The sequence below is a fragment of the Cryptosporidium andersoni genome, assembly GCF_001865355.1.
Source record: "Cryptosporidium andersoni isolate 30847 chromosome Unknown contig_30, whole genome shotgun sequence".
Classification (NCBI taxonomy): Eukaryota; Apicomplexa; class Conoidasida; order Eucoccidiorida; family Cryptosporidiidae; genus Cryptosporidium; species Cryptosporidium andersoni.
The window spans coordinates 13,804-35,888 of record NW_027122793.1 but is presented as its reverse complement, the minus strand read 5'-3'; the positions used below and the strand labels follow the sequence as shown (position 1 = coordinate 35,888).

Here is a 22,085-nt window from a genome sequence, read left to right as displayed (position 1 = left end):
CAGGACTAATATTTTTGGGTGATGTAGAACTTCTAAAACTTGTTTCTTTGGAGACATCTGAAGGTGTTCTTGGGGTTTGTGGTGCACTAATTAATATAGATGTTAAAGGAGTGAACTCTCTTGAAGAATTTACTTGTGCTGGTAACTCACTTTTAAGAGAAGTTGAAGGTGAAATAACTTCAGTTGCAGGATCTTCTGTATAGTAATTATCTTCGTCTTCATCTTCATCTTTACTTCTCAGTACTCTTTTAAAAGGGCTTCCAGTATCTAATATTTCCAATATTTGACTACTAGGTTGTGTGCTATCAGGTCTAGTTGCATATAAATTTTCATATTTTGCTTCTCTTTTTTCTTCCATTGATATACCTTCTCCGGCCACTTTATTCTCTGAAATGGTATTTTGGGAGTACTCAGGAGTTAGTATTGTATACAGGGGTGCAATTCTAAGATCCGTACTAATTGGGTGTTCATGAAGTAGATCTATAAAGAGTTGCAATTGTGGGGAGTTATCAGAGTATAAGCATGAATTTAGGATATCAAGTTCAGGGTGTATCTGGCCAATAGAGTTATATGCAAAAGCCGTCCATAACTCCTTAGCAGTTTCGTATTCATTATTTTTCTCTAACCCATTAATATAACCAAGTTCAATGTCACCATTTGCCCACTTTATATTCTTCAGAGCTGAAAATACGTTAGTAAGTATCCAAAATAGACGTTCTTGTTCTGGGAATAAAGGAAGATTGTTTGATCCTTCACTCTTGCTCTGATCTATACCAGATACCTGGATATTTAAATGGTATTCAAGCCTATCTTTTCCAGATTGTGAGTTCAAGTTGTAAGGTAGAGCATAACCATTTGGGGATAGCAGTAAACGGACATTGCCTGTACTATCAGATAAATACGGTACTCCATTTTGTTTTGCAAATTTGCCTTCATCTTTAAGAATTATGTATCTATTTACTGAAGTTAAAATGGATTCTAACACTTTTGGACAGTAATTCCAAACGTATCTAAGCATAGCGTAAATACCATGCTTGTGACTTAAATCTCTTATCTCTGATTCAGACATACTCTTCCCATGAGGTGACAAAATAATTTTATTTTCATAAGATGTACAAATTGATGAATAACATTTTGCTAGAATACTTAAACCTGGGAAATTTTCAACTAAACTGCGTTTAGCCCTCACCTGTTCAATTAGTTCCATTGGACCACTATACCACCATTCCTCTGGGTTATTTGGTAAACCAATCTCCTGTACAATAGCCCAATAATCAAATGCTGCCCAGGCAACATTAAGAATTTCCCATGTAGTAAAATTATCATTCTTTTCGAGGTTATCTGCAAGACGCTTCAAACTTTTACCTTCCCTAGCAAGAGATTTCCATCCTTCTGGTAATAGATCAAGATTAATATGATTTTCTTCTAAGGTATACATTATTTCAGATATAATGGCAGTAGACCTAACCATCTCAGATTCCACTAAATTTTTAACCCATAATCTAAGACTTGGGATGTCTCCTCTTCCATGTAGCAGTTGAAGTTTCCGAATAACTACCAGTTCAAATAACTTTCTTGCGAATGTAACATCTTGTCCTGAGCCCACAGACCATTCAATAACAGGATTTGGTTCTGGTACTAAGTCATTTATTGAAATTATAGAATCCGCTACAACGCTCATAATTTTAACAATCAAGAGGCCTAAATAAAGTAACTTCATTTCTTTTTATAATTAAGTAAATACCTCTCTCACTAAGTATTATGCAAGATTTCTATTTTTATTTATTTATCTATAAATCCTTAAATACTTTTAAAGAATCGACTAAATTGATCTTTGCGCGGTGCTCCAGTAAGGGATCCCGGTACTTTCCTATATCGGGATATTAGCACTAAGGTATTAACATAGCGCCTAGGCATAGTGCACTTTTGTGTCTTAATCTAGAGCTTAGAAAAAGTCTGTTCCAGTAATGTCTAATTTATGTGTTAGGCTCTGAAATGTGTACTTAAGTTTCAAAATTAAAGGGAGTACCTTAAAACTGACGAATTATGATCTTCAAATAGTAAACTAATTTGTCAATGAGATATACAAGCAATGCAATATATTTTACTCTCAAAGATTGATGTTAAGCATCATTTTTAGCTGCTATAATTCTATAGGTGTTATATAAAGATTGCAAAGTTTCATTGAGATTTATCAAATTCTTATAAAGTGAAGTTGTAGCAGGAGCCATATCTTGTCGAGTTAGACTAAATGAATATAAGAAGCGGTCTAATAACACCTTAAAATCTAGTATTAAGAAGAAGACTTCAGATACAGGAATATAATTCTTGCGGATAATCTCTGAAAATCTCTGAGTCTCATAGAAGTCGACCAGAAATGAGTTAAGTAAGGTCACTGTCAAGTACACATCTGAGTTTAATAATGAAGATTTACCTGAAATGTTTTGTGTTGTGACTACTACGGAGTCACTATCTATACATGTCAATAAATCACTTGTACAATTTAATTTTGATCTAGTATTGTATATTAGTTGTTGAGGTGACCTAATATCAGCGTCTTTACATCCAAGCAAAGACATAAAGGGAGTTTGAATGCATATATTTGAATTAGTACTCTCAAAGCTGTTAAAGAATTTTTGTAGTATCGACCCACCATTGATATCTGAATTGCTTCTCAGATAGTGGTTAGATAGAGGTAATTTATACTCATATTCTTCATAGTCCATGTCAGTACAGGTAGTAATAAGGGAGTTTTTTGTGCTCTCAAATAATGAATTGTTATATTTGTCGATGCAACTTTGTACATATTTTGGTAGTGTTAGTAATAATGGTTGAATCTTACCTCCATAAAGCTGATCCCTCAGGTTACTCGATGAAGAATTCATCAGTTGATTGCGTATATGATGAAGGCAATTTTTAGTCATTGGTTTACATATTGAAATGTGAGCTAGTAGAACGAGTAAACGTTGCACTGGATTGGAAGTTAGTAGAAGCTTACCAGACTTCAATACTGAATATGTATTCTCTGCAGAATACTGTTCAGTAGATCCTTCATCAAACAAGTACTTAAATATTATTCCTGATTGAATAAGTTTAACCAGTAGTAGATTTGTTCCTTCAAATTCAAACATATGAGAAATGATACCCGAGTAACCAGTACATATCCCATGCGCATTTAAGACTTGTGATCGCTGTAAAAAATCCACTGTAAATCTAAATTGAGAAGCTATAAGTTTATTATGAAATTCTTGAGAGTGTCCAACAGAGTATAGTGGATCCTTAAAGAACTTTACCAGAGCCTTAAGTGATATTATTGCACGTTCTTTTGTTATATTTTGTCTGCTTTGTTCGTTTAATATGCTATTAAATAGCATAAATGTACGCAGAACAGTTGTTGGTGTGACTGGGAAGTTTCCTGTCAATGTGGGTAACTCAGATGTTAGTAAACGATTGCGTTTTCTTGCAGATATATCCCAGAAAATTATATTTCCTTGGATATCATACCCACGACGACCTGCTCTACCTGAAGCTTGGCGATATAATAGTGGAGTTAGTGTTATAGAGTCATTCACAAACACTGCTGTCCGACAGGGCATATTTACTCCAAGCGCTAAAGTCCTTGTTGATATAATTATAAGTAGATATCCAATGCGATATAAAGTATCCACAGCACGTCTATAACGTAAGCTCAAGCCATCATGATGAATTCCAATACCACGCCTTAAACCTTCTATAAATATTGGTGATATTTTCCCTTCGCATGAGCTAATCAAGTCCTGGATTTCGCGTTCCCTACCTCCCATAACTTTTCTATCACATAAGAAGAACTCTGCATCATATTCTTCTGAGATATCGATAGGTTCTTTTAGATTCTCTAGAGACTGTATTTCACTCTCATCAATTATAATTCCTTGTCTTTCACGTTGTTGTCTACTCATTGTTTTTAGTTTCAATAACATGTCACGCCTTTGAATATCTTTCAAGTATTGTTCATATCGACGACGATTAATAGTTTTAGTCATTTGTATAGCTTCTTTTGTACCACAATATTTATAGTGATGATCCTTTTCAAGTTTTCCAATTAAGCTCTGTCCTAAATGTTCTACAACACTCCGTTCCATATTGAATATAATACATGGCAATAAATTTTCACTTTGTACTTTGCGAATCATTTCCAAAAGGTCATCTGCTAATTTGTATGCAGAGGGTAGCCGTTGAGAGTATACTAAGACCTCCTCGCTCTTTCTAATGTTATCAATAAACTCTTTGCTGTTGAAAAGATCACTATTTGTTTTGCTACTACAGCTCCTAAGTACACCATTATTACCAGTATTCATTACAATATCATACATATCACAATCACTCTCCTTTGCTAATTGAACTAATTTCCTTTGATAAGTCAAACTTGGTGTTAAGAGTAAATTTCTAGTTATATATGTCCAAGACTCCTTTGTAATTACCTGCCTTCTTACAAGTTGTACCATTACATTTAAAATAGTTACCAAGTAGAATCTATATTGTTTCTTTGTAATGGCTAAAGTGCCATTAAAGTACATATCTGGATCTAGCCAATATACATATTGTTCAAATGCTTCTTTCTGCTCATCCTTCTTAATTATTTTACTTATAGCCAAATATAAATCAAGACAATCGGCAGGTGTTAAGTAAAAATCTCCAGGTAGTTCGTAGTTCAATATTCTTTCATATGACAATGCTAGAACTGGATTTAATGGATATAAGTCACCTTGATGGTATATCAGTGTAGATAGATCAGCATAGCGTTCATTATATGTAACTAAGTGGACTTGGCTATTAGGTGTCTTTTTAATTTTTTGCAACCAATTATAGAAAGAATATGGATTTCCAATTGTTGCTGATAGACACAAATATTGGCATGGGATTAGTTGTAGTATACGTTCCCAATAGACACCTCCTTCTGATTCATTAATACAATGAACTTCATCAAAGATAACAAACTTAATCTTCGATACCCATGACTGATATACACTACTCATTAGAAGTAGCTCAAGCATATATGGTAGTGTTATCAATATTTGACATTGAGTTGGAATGTTAATGGAATAGTCTCTACTAAGCTTACAAAATAGAGAGATTTTTGAGTGATTTGGGTATGTCTTAGATCCAAACCTATATGATATTTCTGCATGTACCTGATCCGCTAGGGCTTTAGTTGGTGCAACGAAAACAACTACACTCTCATTATCATATCTTAGCACTTGTTCCATTGCATAATAACAAATAAATGTCTTTCCACTTGCTGTTGGTGCACATACTAGTGCAGAATCTCCCTTATCTATAATATCTAGTATGTATTTTTGCCAATAATCAGGTAGAAACAATACTCTTGGATCAACAATGCTTCCTGTAGAGCGTTCAAAGTCTGCTCCCATATATCTTAGCTGAAAAGCAGCTTCTAAGCCCTCTTTTATGTGTAGTGCAAGCTTGTCATATTTTCCAGAGTTAGGAAGTGATATATACAATGATTCCATTTCAGATACCATTTTCTCAACCTCTCTTAAATATCCATCTTTATCTTCAGCTATATTCCCCTCAGTTTTGTTTTTATTTCTTTTCCTATTATTTGTGTTGTTTTGTTTACCTTTCTTATTAGCTGTTTCAGTTTTACTATTTTCCTTTGCTTTTTTATTACTTAATTCTATATTGCTTTTCTCTTGCATCTTATATTTGTATAAAGTGATCATATTTTTTGCTGAAGTTGTAAATCCTATTTGTAATAGAGCCTTAATCATTTCACCAAAGTCATTCTTATCAATGATATCATAGTACTGATTAAAGGTCTCAATAATGATCCTAAATGTCATACATATTGCCGATCTTGCACTCACTAGATGATTAGCATCAGGTAAGGTACTGCATTTAAAACTACGTATTACAGACATACACGTTTGAATTGTCTTAATTAGTATTTTACATCGCGATTTTGGTAGCTTGAATGAACGTGACAAGGCTTTAAATCTATTAAATTCATTAGTTCTTCTCGGTAGGCCAATCAACATATCATAAACTGCTAGCATAAATGAGTCAGGATCCCCCTTTGCTAGTATTTGATTCAGTCTAATCTCATATTGCTTCAGTTGATTGTCATCATCCTGTTGCATCTTTTGTGACTTTGCCTGCTCATTCTTTCGTCTTATCTCTTCAGCCTTTGAAGATAGAGAGTTGTTAGTTATTTTGTTGGGAGATAATTCGTTACAAGTATTCCATACATGAAAAGGATTCACGACTATTGCCTGGTGAAGTCTCTCATTACCAGTCAGTAATTGCCCTAGATCAAACCAAAATTGTTGATTACGTTGATTATCTCTAAGCTTCCTTTTTCTCTGAAGTTCAGCTGATATTCCAGATGTACAAACATTATCAAACCTATATGTTGGGCGTGTTTCTTGGGGACGTTCTATTTCCCAAAGTGCGACATCTCTAATTCCAACAATCTCCATGATATCTTCTAGGTATAAGGCAGTTTCTTTTGAAGGTATATTCTTCGTATCAATATCCGTACTATCCAGCTGTCCTAAATCTGATATTCGGACTCCTAGTTCTGACATAACTCTATTAACAAATTTCGAACGTAATGGAAGTAATGATGGTTTTTCTCCAGTATATATGTCCGAATTTATTGCTTCTTGAATGGACAAGTCAACATTCTCAGTATAAGATGACAGGATCCCATCTAACACAATGGGAAATAAAGAGGACGAATTACCATTAACTTCAGACCAGAAATTCTCCATTTCTATAGTTTGATTCTCTGAGAAACCTAGAGTTTCTGCTGTAACACCCAATTTATTATTTTTAACTAAGCTCATCTCACCAATAAGTAAAAATATAAATTCCATCAAAGTTGGATCATATAGATCGCATATATCTGCACAATTTATATGTTTTAAATTTCCTGTAAAATCATTTAATTGAATAGTTATTAGTTGTTTAATTGTTTCAGAGAAATATAGGTATTCTAGAGACTTGCATGGTTCATTAAGAAATTCCCAGTCTCCACTTTTCTTGTGTCGATAGCATATTGCTGCAATTTTAGAGCGATCAAGTAGCTTTATGACATAATTCTTCAAGTAAGAAGAAATTAACAATATCTTCCCAAAAAGTTTTATTAATTCTATATTATGAAGTGTATCTTCATCACTAGATGATTTTAATATATCTTCAGTCGTTATTGAATTCTTTATAAATGCATGTATAAGTAATTGAGAAATACTAATGACTTCATCTCCTTTATTACCAATTACTTCATTAGCACAGTTGTATTCGTGATCTTTGCAATATTCCGGTTCCTGTAAAGGCTTATCCAAAATATTCTTTAAAATGATTTCTCTAGATAATTCTACAAATAGTTGAGTTATAGTTGAAGAATAAGAGAGTGCAATAATTTTTTGACCCTTTCTTTGAATTTTATAAAATAGTGTTACATTAGAGTAGCTTAGAATATCTAGACCAAAGGATAAAAGTGCTGTTTTCAGTGAAATAGGAGTTCCATCATCAATATATTCCTGAGTAATTGAACTTCCGTCTTCAATAAAGAAAGTTGTTGATTCAAGATTGTCCATATATGTCTGGAACTCCTTACTAACCCAGTGAATAAAGTGGGAATATGTAAAGATATTTGGATTAAGCTTGACATGTAGTAATAATATCTCACGTACAATCAATAGACCAGGGTTGATATTTTCAAGATATACTCTAAAACAGTCCAGAAATACTAATACAATTTGTTTAGTTCCTGCTTCAAGCATAAAACTTATGAACCTTTCGACTAGGTAGATATATGGTAGAGTCTGGGGAGAAGAAGAATAAGAGCATGAGCATCCACCAAAAGTATAGTAGAGATTTAGTAGCAAACCTTCTGCATGGACAAATACATTTTCAGCATCTGCTATATCTGGAGTTATATCATTTAGAGAGACTGTAGTTGAGCCAAAATACCATTCTAATATATTTCCTAGCATATGAGTTGATTCTAGTATATCTTCTTTCTTCTCTAATAGCTCATTGAGCTTATTCAGAAGTATAGGATTATCTGCTGAGTAATATATTTGCCCAGAGTTGAGAGATTCGCCAATATCATTGGAAATAACTGCAAAATCTTCTGATTTACTTAATAATTCGTCTTTTAATTTCGGCTCCAGTAAGTTGCTATCTAGATAGAGATCTCCATCTACCTTAAGAGTTTGCTCCATAGCTCATATATATCAAGTAATATTAAGAATATCACTTGCTTCTCTGAAAAAATTATTTAATATAGTTCCACAATAACAAATCCGGTTTATAGTTAAGTGTTTATGTATAGCTAATATTAGGCTATACTCTCAAATATTTATTAATAGGCGGGAATATTCTTAAAATGTTATTAGACAAATTCTTTAAATATTGTCTTAAATTGATCAATCCTAATTTTTTCATTAGTTTCATCACCAAGTATTTTACTAGATATATCCGATTTTAATTGATGAAGTTGTAAAATCCTCTCTTCAACTGACTTTCTACATACAATTCTGTACATATGTACTGTCTTGGTCTGGCCAAGTCTATATATACGTTGCAGGGCCTGCTCCTCTACTGCTGGATTCCACCATAGATCAGTCAAATAAACTCGTGTTGCTGCAACCAAGTTTAGACCTACCCCTCCAGCCTTAATAGAGACGAGTAATATCTTTTGTTTACTTTCATTAAACCATGATATGATAGAACCACGTTTAGACATACTTATAGATCCATCCAAACGTCGGAAGTTGAAATTATGACAATCTAGTGCCATTTCTATTATATCTAGGAAACTTGTCCATTGAGAAAATATCACAACTTTTTGATCATCACTTATATCTTTATGTAAATATTCCAATAAAGTGCGGATTTTTGTTGAATATATTGTAGGCTTCCAGTAAGTACCAGAAGTATCTATTAGTGAAGATTCTCTTTCATATAGTACTCCTTTAGCTTGCTGAGACTGCTCCGGAAGCTGTGTAGTTTCACTCATTTGTAATAGATTTTTATTAACCTCACCTTTATTTATCTTTTTTATTTGGTGCATCTCCATTTCTATTGCACTAAGAATTGCCTTGGGAATTCTTTGGGTTCCTGGTAATGCCATCAATTCATTTTTCTTAAAAATATTTCTACAGTACGGACAACTTGCAGTTCCAACTTTCTTTTTTGAAATAAGCTGCAATGCACATATTCTACAAAGTATATGTTTGCATGGTAGATTTACAGGGTCTTCCGAATAATCCATGCACACTGGGCACGATGGTAAAGGTGAATCTTGAGTTTTGTCCCTGGTTTTAGAATTATGGTAGATCTTTGTAGTTTTGGTAGACTGGATGTGTAAAAGTAGTGGATGACATACTACTTGCTTCAATCTCAAAAGAAGAGTTAAAACTACACTAAAATTACTCATAACAGTCCCATTTAAAATTAATGAATCAAATTTTTGTTTATATCTTTGATAAAGTGAATTGTATATTTCACTTTCAGTACAATCCAACTCAACCCATATTGTATGAACATTCTTTTCTGGTAGTACTATTATTGAATTGCCATCTACAATCGTATCCCTAGTTCTTCTTAGTATGATAGGGCTTATGATTCTTCTTAGAGTCTCTATCATTGTAGCTGTATCACTGGTTAATTGTTTCCACCAAGAAATCCTGCACCAGGGTTCTATCCTGAGAAATCTTATCAATGAATATATATCATTAATTGTATTTTGAATAGGTGTTGCAGTTAAACACCATCTAAAATGACCTTCTAAAGCATTACAAGCTTTAGATACTTTTGAATCAGAGTTTTTTATAAAATGTGCTTCATCTAGTACGATGCGATTCCAGTATACTCCATATATAGCTGATCTATTGGCTGTACAGCTGCTTGTACTTTCTAATAAAAGATCATATTCAGATGATAGTGTGCCATATGTCATTAAAACTATGTCATAATGTCGGGCAATATTCCTCGGTTTGAGTTGGTGTCTTTTATTACCATAATAAGATAGTATATTCATAGAATTTATGTTAAGGTGTTTTTCAATTTCTTGCTGCCATTGCAACATTAGAGATAGTGGTAGAATAATTAAAGTCCCTCCTTCTGGAAGATGTAAATTTTCAGAAGTGGATTTTGAAGGTGTATAGAGCCCATGTGAAGACTGAATAGAACTTGCAAATAGCTGCTCAATTTCGTTAAACTCCATATTTCTCTTTTTTTTACTTCCACATATTAGAGCAAGAGTCTGAATAGTCTTCCCAAGACCCATATCATCAGAGAGAATTCCACCTGAATTCTCGTTAACGAAAGCTGGGAATTCTAGAGACAATATCCCCTCAACTTGATTAAAGTATATGAATTGATACTCTTTATTTAACTTATATTTAATATCAATCCAAGAAAAGCTCTCTATATCAAATTCATTTATGCTTAGCTCTTCCCAAAGTGGATGCAATTCATTCAAGTTCTCATATTTTCTCTCTCTTGACTTCATCCAGGAGTATCCTTGTTGCTGATAGGGATAGAGCTTACTTTTAAATATATTTGTATTCAGCTCAACTTCTTCAACTATATCAATATTTCTTGGAATTAGACAAAGAATTTCATCAATAGTTAAGCATTGTCTAGTATCCTCTGAGTAGACATAATTTTGGGACTTAGGATATGAAGCCCATAAACTTTTTTTTTGTACCTGCAATTCAACTTTTTCAAATAATTGGGACCATACTGTTCTTAACAATAAACTATTATCATTTGAATTGTCATTCATCTCAATATTCAATTCCTTTTTACCTAATATTTTTGATTGTTTGAGTATGGCACTTTTCTGATTTCGGTAGAAGGCTTTTGATGTTGCAAATATTACCATCTCAAGAGGTATTAACTCTCCAAAGGAAAGATAACTAGTTGGAAAATCTGACTTAATTCTAGCCTTAATTAGTATCATTTCAGCTGCAATTAGTGGATATATAAATTTAATACTTGAAGAAAGCATTCCTACTTCTCTACCTTCTACTACTACTCTCAGTATGCTGAAGTTTAGTGCATCCTCCACCGAATAGCACTCTTCTGAATTGTTTTTTCTCTTTTTTCTTATACCAGATTGAGATGCTATAGATAGCTTTAAATCAACGTTTAATCCCCCTGAAATCTCTATTTTTCCTCGTAAGTTACTCAGAAATTCCAAAGTAATTGTCCCTAGATATATTAAGAAAGGTTCTGAGATATTCTCTTTAAGTGAGGTTCTATTGAGTTGTGCAGAAGTTGAATTTTGATTAGCATCTGCTCCATTGGATATATTTGCTTTCTTTTTACTCAAAGGCTCGACTATCAAGTTTCTAACTTCTTTCATGGACTCGTCATCAAATATAGTGATATCATGATTATTTTTATTGTTAAGTGTATCCAATACTTGACTTTTTGGGGAATGTGTAATTTGTAAATTTTTGTAGAAAGTATCAACTGCAGAATTTAAATCAAAACCAGAATGCCGAAGTAATGTGAACAAATATTTATCAGTAACATCGTGAGATATTCCAATCACATACCTAAACTTACTGATTTCTTCATGAAATTTTGCATACATTTCTCACTCTTTATTTTTCTTGATTGTCCACCTCCTATGAAGCGGTGCTACATAATTTTGTCAAATATTACACCCCTGAGTATTATTTTTAAGTCCAATTATATTGGGTTCTTATTTCATAAGAATATCTTGACTAGAATTCGATTTAATTATATTTGGGTAATGTTTTAATAGAAATATAGTGATTGTCTATGATATCTATCAGTAATTGGTAGTAGTAAGAAATATTTATACTTAGGGCCTTTATTATTACTAAAAGAAATTCTATGAACTCTTAATCCATTAATTATCAGTTTTAAGGTATCCATATATTAAGTCATGTATTTTTTGTTTATTTACAAAATTGTATACCGGCATGACAGTAAGAATATGTAGCGCTAAAATTGGTATACTAGGAAAACAATTGTGGTACTTCGATAGTTTATATTTTTCTTTTCTGCTCCTTCTAAAAGACTTCTTAATATTCATGATATTTTATATTTGATCTGGGAAATGAAGTAGCTGTGATGGAGATATCAAAGCAGTTGAAAAGAGGAGATTTATGTAGTATCCGAGTTCATACTATGCAAGAAGGTAATGTGTGGCACTTTGAAACAAGTGATATCCTAAAATTCATATACAAAGAGAAAGAAATCCGAATTTATGACTTAATTAAATTTTGTACTGGGGAGACTTTGGATAGTATTGAGTTTAAAGAAGCTGATAAAGGTGGAGCAGAAAGTACAGTAGATATATACTCAAATAAATTTAACAGCTTAGCAGAGCAGCTTGGTAGGGTACTTGATGAAATTGGAAGTATTGAGTTTTATTCGGAATTTCACAAGAAATTAAGTACTGAGGCTGCAGACAAAGTGAGTGGTGAAAATGTAATTACTAGGATTTCTATTCCATGCTTAACCCTTGTTAACTTATTTCTAAAATTTAAAGATATTTATACTCATGAAGAATTTATGGAAAAAGTATATAGAGTTTTAGGAATGCACTTAAGATGTATCTTACCTAATATATTTTCAGAGAATATAAAGATAGGAAAGCCAATACTGGATGGGTATTTGAACATATATATTAGTTCAATAGAGAACTTGATAGAAATTATAAAAACATTTAAAATTTCAGAACTTAGTGCAATTCAACTATTATCTTTTTTACCATATATATTTGTATTACCAGATATACATCCAAAGTTGATGTTAGTTACAATTGAATGCATAGTGCAGCTATTTTTCTCTCATTTATATATATCTGATAAATTTATGGAAGGCTCATTAGCCTCAATTTTTGGTATTCTTGACAATATAACAACTACAAATAAATCTATAAAAAAATCTAAGGTTATGGTTGATTCTCAGATCTTAGTACATGGGTATACATTTCTTATACTACGATTAATTCATGGAGTTTCTTGCCCAAATAACATTTGGCATGGAAAATTTGGACTTAATGCACTAGATATGGCTAAAAAGCACTATGAACTAGTAAAAAAAATATGTTCTCAATTTGCTGGTTACTATATTAACAAGCTAATAATAACAAAATCTAAGCAAAGAGATGGCTGCAATGATCATGGAGATATTGCATCTATGCTACTTGTTGACTTGGTAAAGTCTTCAACTTCACCTAAATTCTGTTTATCTAAATTATTAATTCAAGTAATAATTATTCAACTAATAAAAATATCAAATAGTGCTTTAACATCGGATACTTTAGTAGGGTCACTTGCTCAGTTAGTTGATACATCTTCTAGAGAATTAAGTATAACTTTAATTGGTTTATCATTACCTATTATACAAAGTGTATGTAATATTAGTAAGAATATAGTATTGGAGGCTAAAGTTGACAATATCTCATTAGAAAATGAAAAGGTAAAGGTGAACAATGAAGATATTATTGGTTGCTATTGCTTAAATAATGAAGGGATTTCTCAAGCAGCAATGCTTGATTGCGATAAATGCCACCGTTGGTTTCACATGAAATGTGTTAGTGTTGAGCCAAGTAATGTTCCTGAAATATGGAACTGTGATGATTGCATTTTGGAACAAGTTAAAGTCGAAGTTTGCCACGGAATTAAATCAGAGGAGCTTAAGTTAGATATTGGGGATATACTAAACATTTCAGCCATTTCAATTTTCCATTATCTAACAATTACGAATTTTAATATGATGGGGATGACAAGAGATATACTTGGAAATTCAACAATTTTTGATTTAAATTCCTCAATTAGAAGTTCTTTTATCTTAGAACTATTAATGAGACTCAATACGCAATCAAATGATGAAAATAAAAAGAAAGAGATCTTCGGGCATAAAAAGTTGGGTAAACACGACAAAAATATAATAAAGAAACATGAAAATAATAAAATTTCATTGAAGTCAGATAGTAGTGTTTTGGAATATCAAGATTTACATTCTTTATTTTTAAATGAATGGTTATCGCCTATTACAAATAATATTACATCTTTAACAGCTTACTCTTCAAAATTACCACAAATGATACAATCAACAATAAATAGGCTGTGGTGTAAAATAATATCTTCAACATTTACTATGTTGGCTGAATTGATGTTAAATTGCATATTAGTAAACATTCATAATTCACCAAGTATGTCACAACGGCGTACAGCAGTTAATGCTTTGGGAAATCTCTTGATTACTCATCCGATATTGGCATTTACAAACGATTCAATATCTAGTGCTTTATTAAATGCATTGCAGGATAAAGCACCGAAAGTGAGGGAAAGATCACTTGTACTAATAGAAAAACTAATCCTAGATAATAATTGTGACTTGAACTTAGAAATTAATAGTAAAGAATCATCTTCAATGGAAATTCCTCAATATATGTATGAAAGTATTTGCAGAATGTCATATGATATATCTCCACTGGTAAGGATTGCTGCAGTGCGCATCTTGCGTCAATTGTATGAAAAAAGGAATTTTGATCTTTCAATAGGGGCTCTGTTACTAAGAAGGTTAACATCCCCTGAAGAGACTCAGACAATACGACGTTATGTAATGGATGTATTCACTTCACTTTGGTTTAGCAAATCAAAAGTTTGCAACAAGATAAGTTGTACAAACTTCGTAAATATTTTGGAGATTTCACAAGGCAGAAATTTCCAGCAACTTCAAGGTTCTTCAAACTGGTTACTACATCAATTGGTTGATGCGATGCGAACAAGTATGTCTGGCTCTGAAATAGAAGAATCTGTCACAAGATGGGTTCCATTACTATTGGATATGTTTTTAGAGGGATTTGAGCATGCAAATAATGAGACAGAAGTAAGTAAAGCAAGTGGAAGTGGTTTAATCACAGAAAGCAATGATTTACTCTTTTCAAATTTTCAAATAAACTGCCTGAAAGCATTAGAGACACTGGGAGAAATATTTCCTCATTCAACAACTGTAGTATTCCCTCACATTATCATTTACATGAGAGACATTAATAGTGGTTCATCAGATGCCCTAATACATATATGTAATATACTATCATATATAATTCCTTTGGATATAAATTATGATATTAGCTCACTCGTAATAGATTTTATAAATATAATTAACAATGCCAGATCACCTCAATTAATAAAATCAGCTATTTGCTGTCTTTGTAAAATAATACAAAAGCCAGATATTGACAAAACTCATTTCCACTTGTTGATAATTGACAAAATTAATACAATATGGGATTACAATAACAAGCAAGATTTGGATTTATTTGATAAGAAAACAATAGACATTATTAGGCGTAATTGCTGGATAATAGGGTGTATTTACGAGTTTAGTAGTCCAGAATTGCCTTTGTCTCTTAAAAATGGGAGAATAGTTGAGACAAACTATTGTAAAACCGAATTTGGTATTTCGTTTGTAACTAGCAATTCTAACCAGCAACTTATAAATTTTAAAGAGAGTGATAAAGAATCAGATGAAAACATTGAAAGCGATTACAGTGATTGTATAGAATCAAGTAATTTCGTCTTTGATTTGATATGCTCACTTTACTACAAAATTGACTGGAAACTGGGCAAAAGTGTTATTTTACCTACAATAACCGAATTTTTGATCAAACAAAAACAATTTATAAAAACAATAAAATTTAGCAAGCTTATCCAGTGTGCTATTCGAATTTGTGGTTGCACAGATAATCCAACTTCTAGTAACTCAGACTTATGCATTGCCTGTTTACAATGTATATTTTCACTATTGAATGCATACGAAACTGAGGCACTGAAACCAGTGGAAGATGAAGATCTAATATCAGACAACTATAATGCTAGCTATTCATGTTCTGAAGACAAATTGAATACAATCTTTTCTGAAACAACGAATGATAATGAAGAATCAGATATATTCTATACGCCTATTAGAAAAAAATCTGCAAAGGTCTCTGAATTTGAAACTGACAGTAACTCTCCAATATCATCTAGGACAAACTTTGATCATTTTTCATCATTAAAAGCCTCTAAATATGGTTCTTCACAATATTTTAATAGATTGGCATCTGTATCAGCTGCACAGCCATTGGCTGCACATTTAGATTTACTATTGGACCTTATTAGATTACTGAATGAATGCTCAAATGAAAAGTTTACTCAACATCAAAGACAAATGGTCGCTATTTTAGTCATTTGTATTCTTGAACAATTTAATAGACAAGGTTTGGTAAATCCAACTTCAATTATTGCACCAGTATCTGGAATGCTTTTCTCACTAAACAAGGATCTAAGCGTTAGAGCATACCAGATAACTTCTAATCTATTTGATAAATTTCCGAACCTTGTTATAAACAAATTTAAAGACATCACAGTATATGGTTTTAATTTTATTATGGGGAATTTTCCAACTTTTCTTGGTAATTTTGAAAATAATGGAGAAACAAGAAGAATATTTGATAATGATTTACAGAATAATGAATGTTGTGGGATATCAATACCTATATTTTGTAGTAATATCATGGAGTTATATAATCGTCTTTATGTTGAGAAATGTAGAAATAAGAAAACACTCCGTGAAACTATAATAAAAGGGCTTTGTAAACAATTGGAACTACTAATAAACAGCGAGAGCATTGATAATTTATTGAATAAACTATTTTCCAAACATAAAATAGACAACTATGGAGTTATATTACTTTATGTAGAGTTTGTCTCTTATCTAATAATGAGTACTCCATTTATATATGAATCAGAAGTACTCCTACTTATTTACACTATGGGAGAAATGTGCATCTTATGTTCTCAATTTTTGGAAGACTACAATGAAAAGATGAATGAACACTGTCAGTCAAAATCATTTACATTATATACTTGTACACTATTAGTAACTATTTGCACTTGTATGCAAAAGGTACTTAAAGCAGAATACAAGATAAATGACCAAAACTTATCTTGCTTTAACCCAAATACTTGTATTGCAAAGGAAAAACCTAAATATGCTCATCTTGATATTGATGCAGGGGAATCTTCATCCATAAATATAGCTGGAGTTACTCTAACTCGTTCTACAGTTTACAATAGTTTGAACTGTTTCCGTAAAAAGGGTTCAAGTATTTACACATTTCGGTATGAACCAGCTAAATTAAAAAGTTTCATGAATGAAACTTTATATTCACAAACTGAAGTCATATCTGAAAAAGAAATAAAGCTATATAAAAGAAAAAATAGAAAACGTCCAAATAATAAAAAAGGAATAGATTCTGATGACTCTTCTCAGAGCTGGACCCCAACAAAAATATCTAAACATCGCTAGCATCTAGAATTAATTATTATAATTAACTTATATAATTACATATGAATAAAGTAAAGAACTTAAGGTCCTATTTTATATTTAGAAATGATCTCATCTCTTTATATCTATGTTTTAGAATTTTATTGTCAATGCTATGTACATAATATCGTTACATGCATGTATGTATACATGTATGTGGAAATAAGACAGTACAGATTAAAAAGAATTATTTAAGGTATATTCCTAATAGGGAAATAAAGTGAATTAATCTAGATACTTGTGTATCTTTGAAGAATAGTAAATTTCTCATTATTTTAATTAAGGTAAATGAAATATATATAAAAAATCTTGCAATAAAGTGATTATAGACCGCTTTACAGAACCGGGAAAGCTTATTACTTTAAGTATTACTTTAGTGGGCATCTTTATAAAGTAGGATTTACTCACTTTCTTAATAAGGGTAAATGACAGAAGTTCTCTATAAAGTTGAGATATCTCCTGATCAGGATAGTACCAGTGAATATAGTAAGGAAGTTAAAGATAACCATGCTTACCAGGAGGAATTTTTGCACGATTGGACACTAATATGTGTGAGAATTGAAAATGGTATAAAATTAACTGAGCAGGTGAAAACTGCTTTGCAAGAAAGAGCTGCTCTTGAGGAAATGTATTCAGCTGGACTTGAGAAGATCTCATCTAATTTTTTTCCTCCAGCAACAGAAAGTTCAAGCATGGCATCAGCAGTGAAGGCTCTAAGGAGTGAAACATTACGTAGAGCACAACAATGCAGGGAACTAAGTGAAACTTTAAGACTCGATATTTTAAATAATACATTAAATCAGATGTTAGATAATCATAGATTGGTTTATTCTAGTTTGCATGAAACAGGTTGCAAGTTGTCGAGGGAACTTCAAAATAAATACTTGCAATTTATCAAATTTAGGAATGAATATGCTTTAGCATATAATTATATTGGAAAGTTAACTAATAAGTACCAGAATGAAAAAGATAAACATGAAAAATCAGATATCATAATAATAGCAAATGAGATTATTAAAAGATCATGCTACACCTCATATATAGAAGAGAAATATATTGAGAGCATAGATAATTTAAACAAATTTCGTGAATTTTATGAAACTGAGACAAAAAAAGTATTAAATATTCTTGAAAGTATGGATAGCAAACGTTTGTTGTGTTTGAGGGATGTTTTTATGAAAACTATTATTTATGACATGAGTTATATAAGAAATTTGCAATATGATTCAGATAACGTTATAAAAGCATTAGAAGCTATTGATATAAGTAGCGATATGCAAGAGTATGTAGGAAGATTTGGGAAAAGTAGTAAAACTAGTTGTGGATCTAATGAGGCATATACTCATAGTAATATTACGGCTAGAAAGAGTTGGGCTGAAATAGTAAGTGAACTGGATAGCTTTAACAGTTCAGATAACAAAATTGATGATGAGCTTGATTATTCACTTAACAGTAAAGATAGTATAAAGGGATCTTTTGATCTTCATACTCTCGTTTCATCTTTTGTAGGTCAAGATGCAGCTATAAAGGCACAAAAGGCAGCAAAGTTGATATTTTCACAAATGAATATTTTAGGTGATAATCCTAATTTATTAGAAAATAACTACAGAAATATTTATAACTCCAATTTGGAACTAAGTCATATCAATTCTATTGAGGGACCAAATATCTCTTTAGAATCATTATCAACTAACTTTTCTACATGCACTATACAGACAGAAAGCAAGAAATTAGATCTACAGGAAAGTTCTGCAAATTCGGAATACCCTAACATATATAAAACATTTATCAACAAATTATTTAATTTAGATTTGATAGCAGAAATATCTGGAAATATTTCAGATCATCTTATTGATGAGATTAAGAAACTTGAACCATTAGATTATGGATTTAGAATCACTCACAATAGATGTTGGTTTTCTACTTTTTTACTTAAAGCTGTCCAAGAATATAACTGCAAGGTAATAATAAATACAGATGATCAAACAAGAATCCACTTAACCAAATTCATTGATATAATAATGATGTTATTGACTTGTTGTCAAGATAGTAAGGATATTTGGACATTTAGGATTATTGTAAATATATCTGGTAAAGTTATTATTGATGGAAAAGAATTAACACATATAATATATCATCATGAAATTTGGGATACTATAAAATTTTGGGAGGATTCATTAATTTTGTGTATAGCTGAAGATTTCCAATTCAATTGTATCAAAACCAAAAAATTAACAAATAATTTAGATGGTGACTTATATAACCAAGAAATTGAACAATTTAAACGGAATAATTACTGCTGGCTTGAGTTAAATAATTTTGCAATGACAATGAAGTCATTTGGAATACCAGATGTATCGATTATAACACTCTTCACGAAAATATGTGGCTATTACAATTTAGAAAAACCTTATTGTGACAAATTACTTGAGAAACTAAAGTGTAAAGAATAGTCCTCTTTATTATTTAGGATTGTTGAACTGTTAACTTATAAATTTAATTTCAATGTTCAATTCTCAACTGATTCAAGAGAAAATCCCTCAAAATAATACTTTATTTGCACAAGCTAAATCAATCATATAATACATCAAAATAGAAACAATGTGAATTGATATACTGTTTCCAACTAGTGAGTATTGCTGTTTTAAAAGTTCTAAAGAATCATATTTATATATTGTTGATAACCAATTTGATGGGAATCCCATCAAAGACAAAATCTCAGATGGTTGTAAAAATCGAATATTGCACTTTGATAAGTCAATCTCATTAATACATTGAAACCTACTAGGGCACAATTTACTTGTATCAAAGATTTGTTTATATACTGATGATGGTTCATCACAAGATAAATATCCACTATTATACTTTGTATTATCTACATTAGAACTTTTCATAAATAAAGGTCCACCTCGCCCAGCACTTTCAGTATAACTTCTCGTTATTGTTGTTGAAACAATTGATAATTCATTAACTATATCAAACCTAAAAGAATTATTTTTCTCAATAACTTTATTCGCCATTTCAGAAAATAATGGACTTTTAGCTGTATAAATAATATCACCTATTTTTTTTGGATGAATATGTAATAGTTTGGAACAGAATTTTGATGAGTATGGGAGATGGCATAATAATTCATCATAAGTAGATTTATTTTGAGGATCATTTATTATTAGTTTATATTCTAACTTTTTTGTATCTTCGCAATTATTTCTTAATATGTTACTGGCAATGAAGTTTTCATACCTTGATAAGATTGAATATTTGCATGATAATACTAAGTTTGAACATCTGAATGCCATACAATAATATCTGACTCTTGTATTTGGTATATTCAACAGTGTTGGAGATAATAGGAATTGGATATATGTATAGTCGAGATCATTAAACATATCAATCATAAATTTATGAGTTCTAGACTGTTCAAAATTTACTACATTCTCAATAAACCAAATACTTGGCATCTTAGATATGTCGATTTTGTACATTAAGTCTATCATTTTAAGAAGTGGTTTACACCTATTATAGTCGGAATCTCTTTTAGCTCCTCCCCTAGTAAATGGTTGACAAGGAGGACTTAAAAGCCATATATTAGCTTTTGGAATATCATCAATGTCTAATGATTCAATATTTTTTGTACATACTTGGGTATCTTTAAAGTGTATTTTATATATGTTGTTACAATTTTCATTCAGTTCAAAAGCTTTTATTACTTTAATATCTATAGCTTGCCCGTGTTCTACCTTCATTATTATCAAAGTACACATAATTTAAAGTTACATTTAGAAGTTGACATTAATTAAAGAATAATACTACATACCAGTTTCTCAATAGCATACTTAAGTGAAAGATGTAGTCCTCCAATGCCACTAAAGAACCTTCAAGACAAAATAAAGTTTATTCTTCTGGAAACAAAGGAAAAAAAAAAAGAAATAAGGGATTCAATATTATATACTTACTCAAGGCAAGTTAAATTCAACATCATAAAAAGCCTACTTCTTTATTAATTCATAGTAAGTTCTTATAAATTTTTGAATGAAATACTATTTATTTAGGTCTCCAAAAGCGCTAAGAATGTTTGTTGAAGTAGCATCTAGATATCCAAATATATTGCTAAAATTATGGGTAAAAGGAAGGCAAAGAAAGTTGAGATAAAAAAGAAGCCTATTCCGAAATTGGATAGGGAATTTAATTGTCCATTTTGTAATAATTCTAAGACTGTAGGAGTAAAAATGGATCATAAAGGTGGACTTGGTCACCTATCCTGTCGTGTTTGTAATGTTGAATACACAACTCGTATAAATCGACTAGATGAAGCAGTGGATGTATTTTCCCAATGGATTGATAAATGTTATGAAGTAAATTCAAGGGTACCTCCCGATGAACATTTAAATGAATACGTAAGTATAGCTAGTGAGAACTATAAAAAAGCTAAGACGGACGATTCTGTAGAGAGACATCACCTTATTAATTATACAGAAGATGAATATGAGCATGGAGACGACGAGTTCATTGAGAATAAACATATATTAGAAACTCAAAGAAGAGATAGCACTAAAACAAGATATATAGGAAATGATTTAGGTGTCATAGACAAGAATCAAAGAGATAATGAGATAATTAGTGAGGGGATAACTTCCTCATATCCTCAATTGATGTTATCCCAATCCTTTACAATGGATGAAGAGGACGATGGATTGTTTAGTGACTAA

At 31.4% G+C, this 22,085-nt stretch overlaps 7 protein-coding genes across 7 annotated transcripts in view; 3 read left to right on the top strand and 4 right to left on the bottom strand.

Annotated features, from left to right (window-relative positions):
• The window catches only part of cand_035520 (uncharacterized protein), a gene marked incomplete at both ends in the record, with an annotated part of 3,117 nt that extends 1,397 nt beyond the window's left edge, over nucleotides 1-1,720 (bottom strand). Inside the window, 2 exons of the mRNA XM_067213778.1 lie at nucleotides 40-86; nucleotides 134-1,720. Of these exons, the coding sequence (XP_067069971.1) occupies nucleotides 40-86; nucleotides 134-1,720 (1,634 nt within the window). The remainder of the gene's footprint in view (nucleotides 1-39; nucleotides 87-133) is intronic.
• Nucleotides 1,721-2,123: 403 nt separating this feature from the next.
• On the bottom strand, nucleotides 2,124-8,231 carry cand_035510 (DEAD DEAH box helicase; the record flags this gene model as incomplete). Its single annotated transcript, XM_067213777.1, has 1 exon — nucleotides 2,124-8,231. The coding sequence occupies one exon, from the start codon at nucleotides 8,229-8,231 to the stop codon at nucleotides 2,124-2,126; it is 6,108 nt and encodes a 2,035-aa protein (XP_067069970.1).
• Nucleotides 8,232-8,401: 170 nt separating this feature from the next.
• Nucleotides 8,402-11,617, bottom strand: cand_035500 (SNF2 family N-terminal domain-containing protein; the record flags this gene model as incomplete). The annotated part of the gene is made up of 1 exon (XM_067213776.1): nucleotides 8,402-11,617. The coding sequence occupies one exon, from the start codon at nucleotides 11,615-11,617 to the stop codon at nucleotides 8,402-8,404; it is 3,216 nt and encodes a 1,071-aa protein (XP_067069969.1).
• A 506-nt stretch (nucleotides 11,618-12,123) lies between these two features.
• On the top strand, nucleotides 12,124-17,358 carry cand_035490 (HEAT repeat family protein; the record flags this gene model as incomplete). Its single annotated transcript, XM_067213775.1, has 1 exon — nucleotides 12,124-17,358. One exon carries the CDS (start codon nucleotides 12,124-12,126, stop codon nucleotides 17,356-17,358), a length of 5,235 nt encoding a protein of 1,744 aa, XP_067069968.1.
• A 443-nt stretch (nucleotides 17,359-17,801) lies between these two features.
• Nucleotides 17,802-19,829, top strand: cand_035480 (uncharacterized protein; the record flags this gene model as incomplete). The annotated part of the gene is made up of 1 exon (XM_067213774.1): nucleotides 17,802-19,829. The coding sequence occupies one exon, from the start codon at nucleotides 17,802-17,804 to the stop codon at nucleotides 19,827-19,829; it is 2,028 nt and encodes a 675-aa protein (XP_067069967.1).
• Nucleotides 19,830-19,916: 87 nt separating this feature from the next.
• Nucleotides 19,917-21,355, bottom strand: cand_035470 (DNA methyltransferase domain-containing protein; the record flags this gene model as incomplete). Its single annotated transcript, XM_067213773.1, has 3 exons — nucleotides 19,917-21,116; nucleotides 21,194-21,251; nucleotides 21,333-21,355. The coding sequence occupies 3 exons, from the start codon at nucleotides 21,353-21,355 to the stop codon at nucleotides 19,917-19,919; spliced, it is 1,281 nt and encodes a 426-aa protein (XP_067069966.1).
• Nucleotides 21,356-21,494: 139 nt separating this feature from the next.
• On the top strand, nucleotides 21,495-22,085 carry cand_035460 (uncharacterized protein; the record flags this gene model as incomplete). Its single annotated transcript, XM_067213772.1, has 1 exon — nucleotides 21,495-22,085. One exon carries the CDS (start codon nucleotides 21,495-21,497, stop codon nucleotides 22,083-22,085), a length of 591 nt encoding a protein of 196 aa, XP_067069965.1.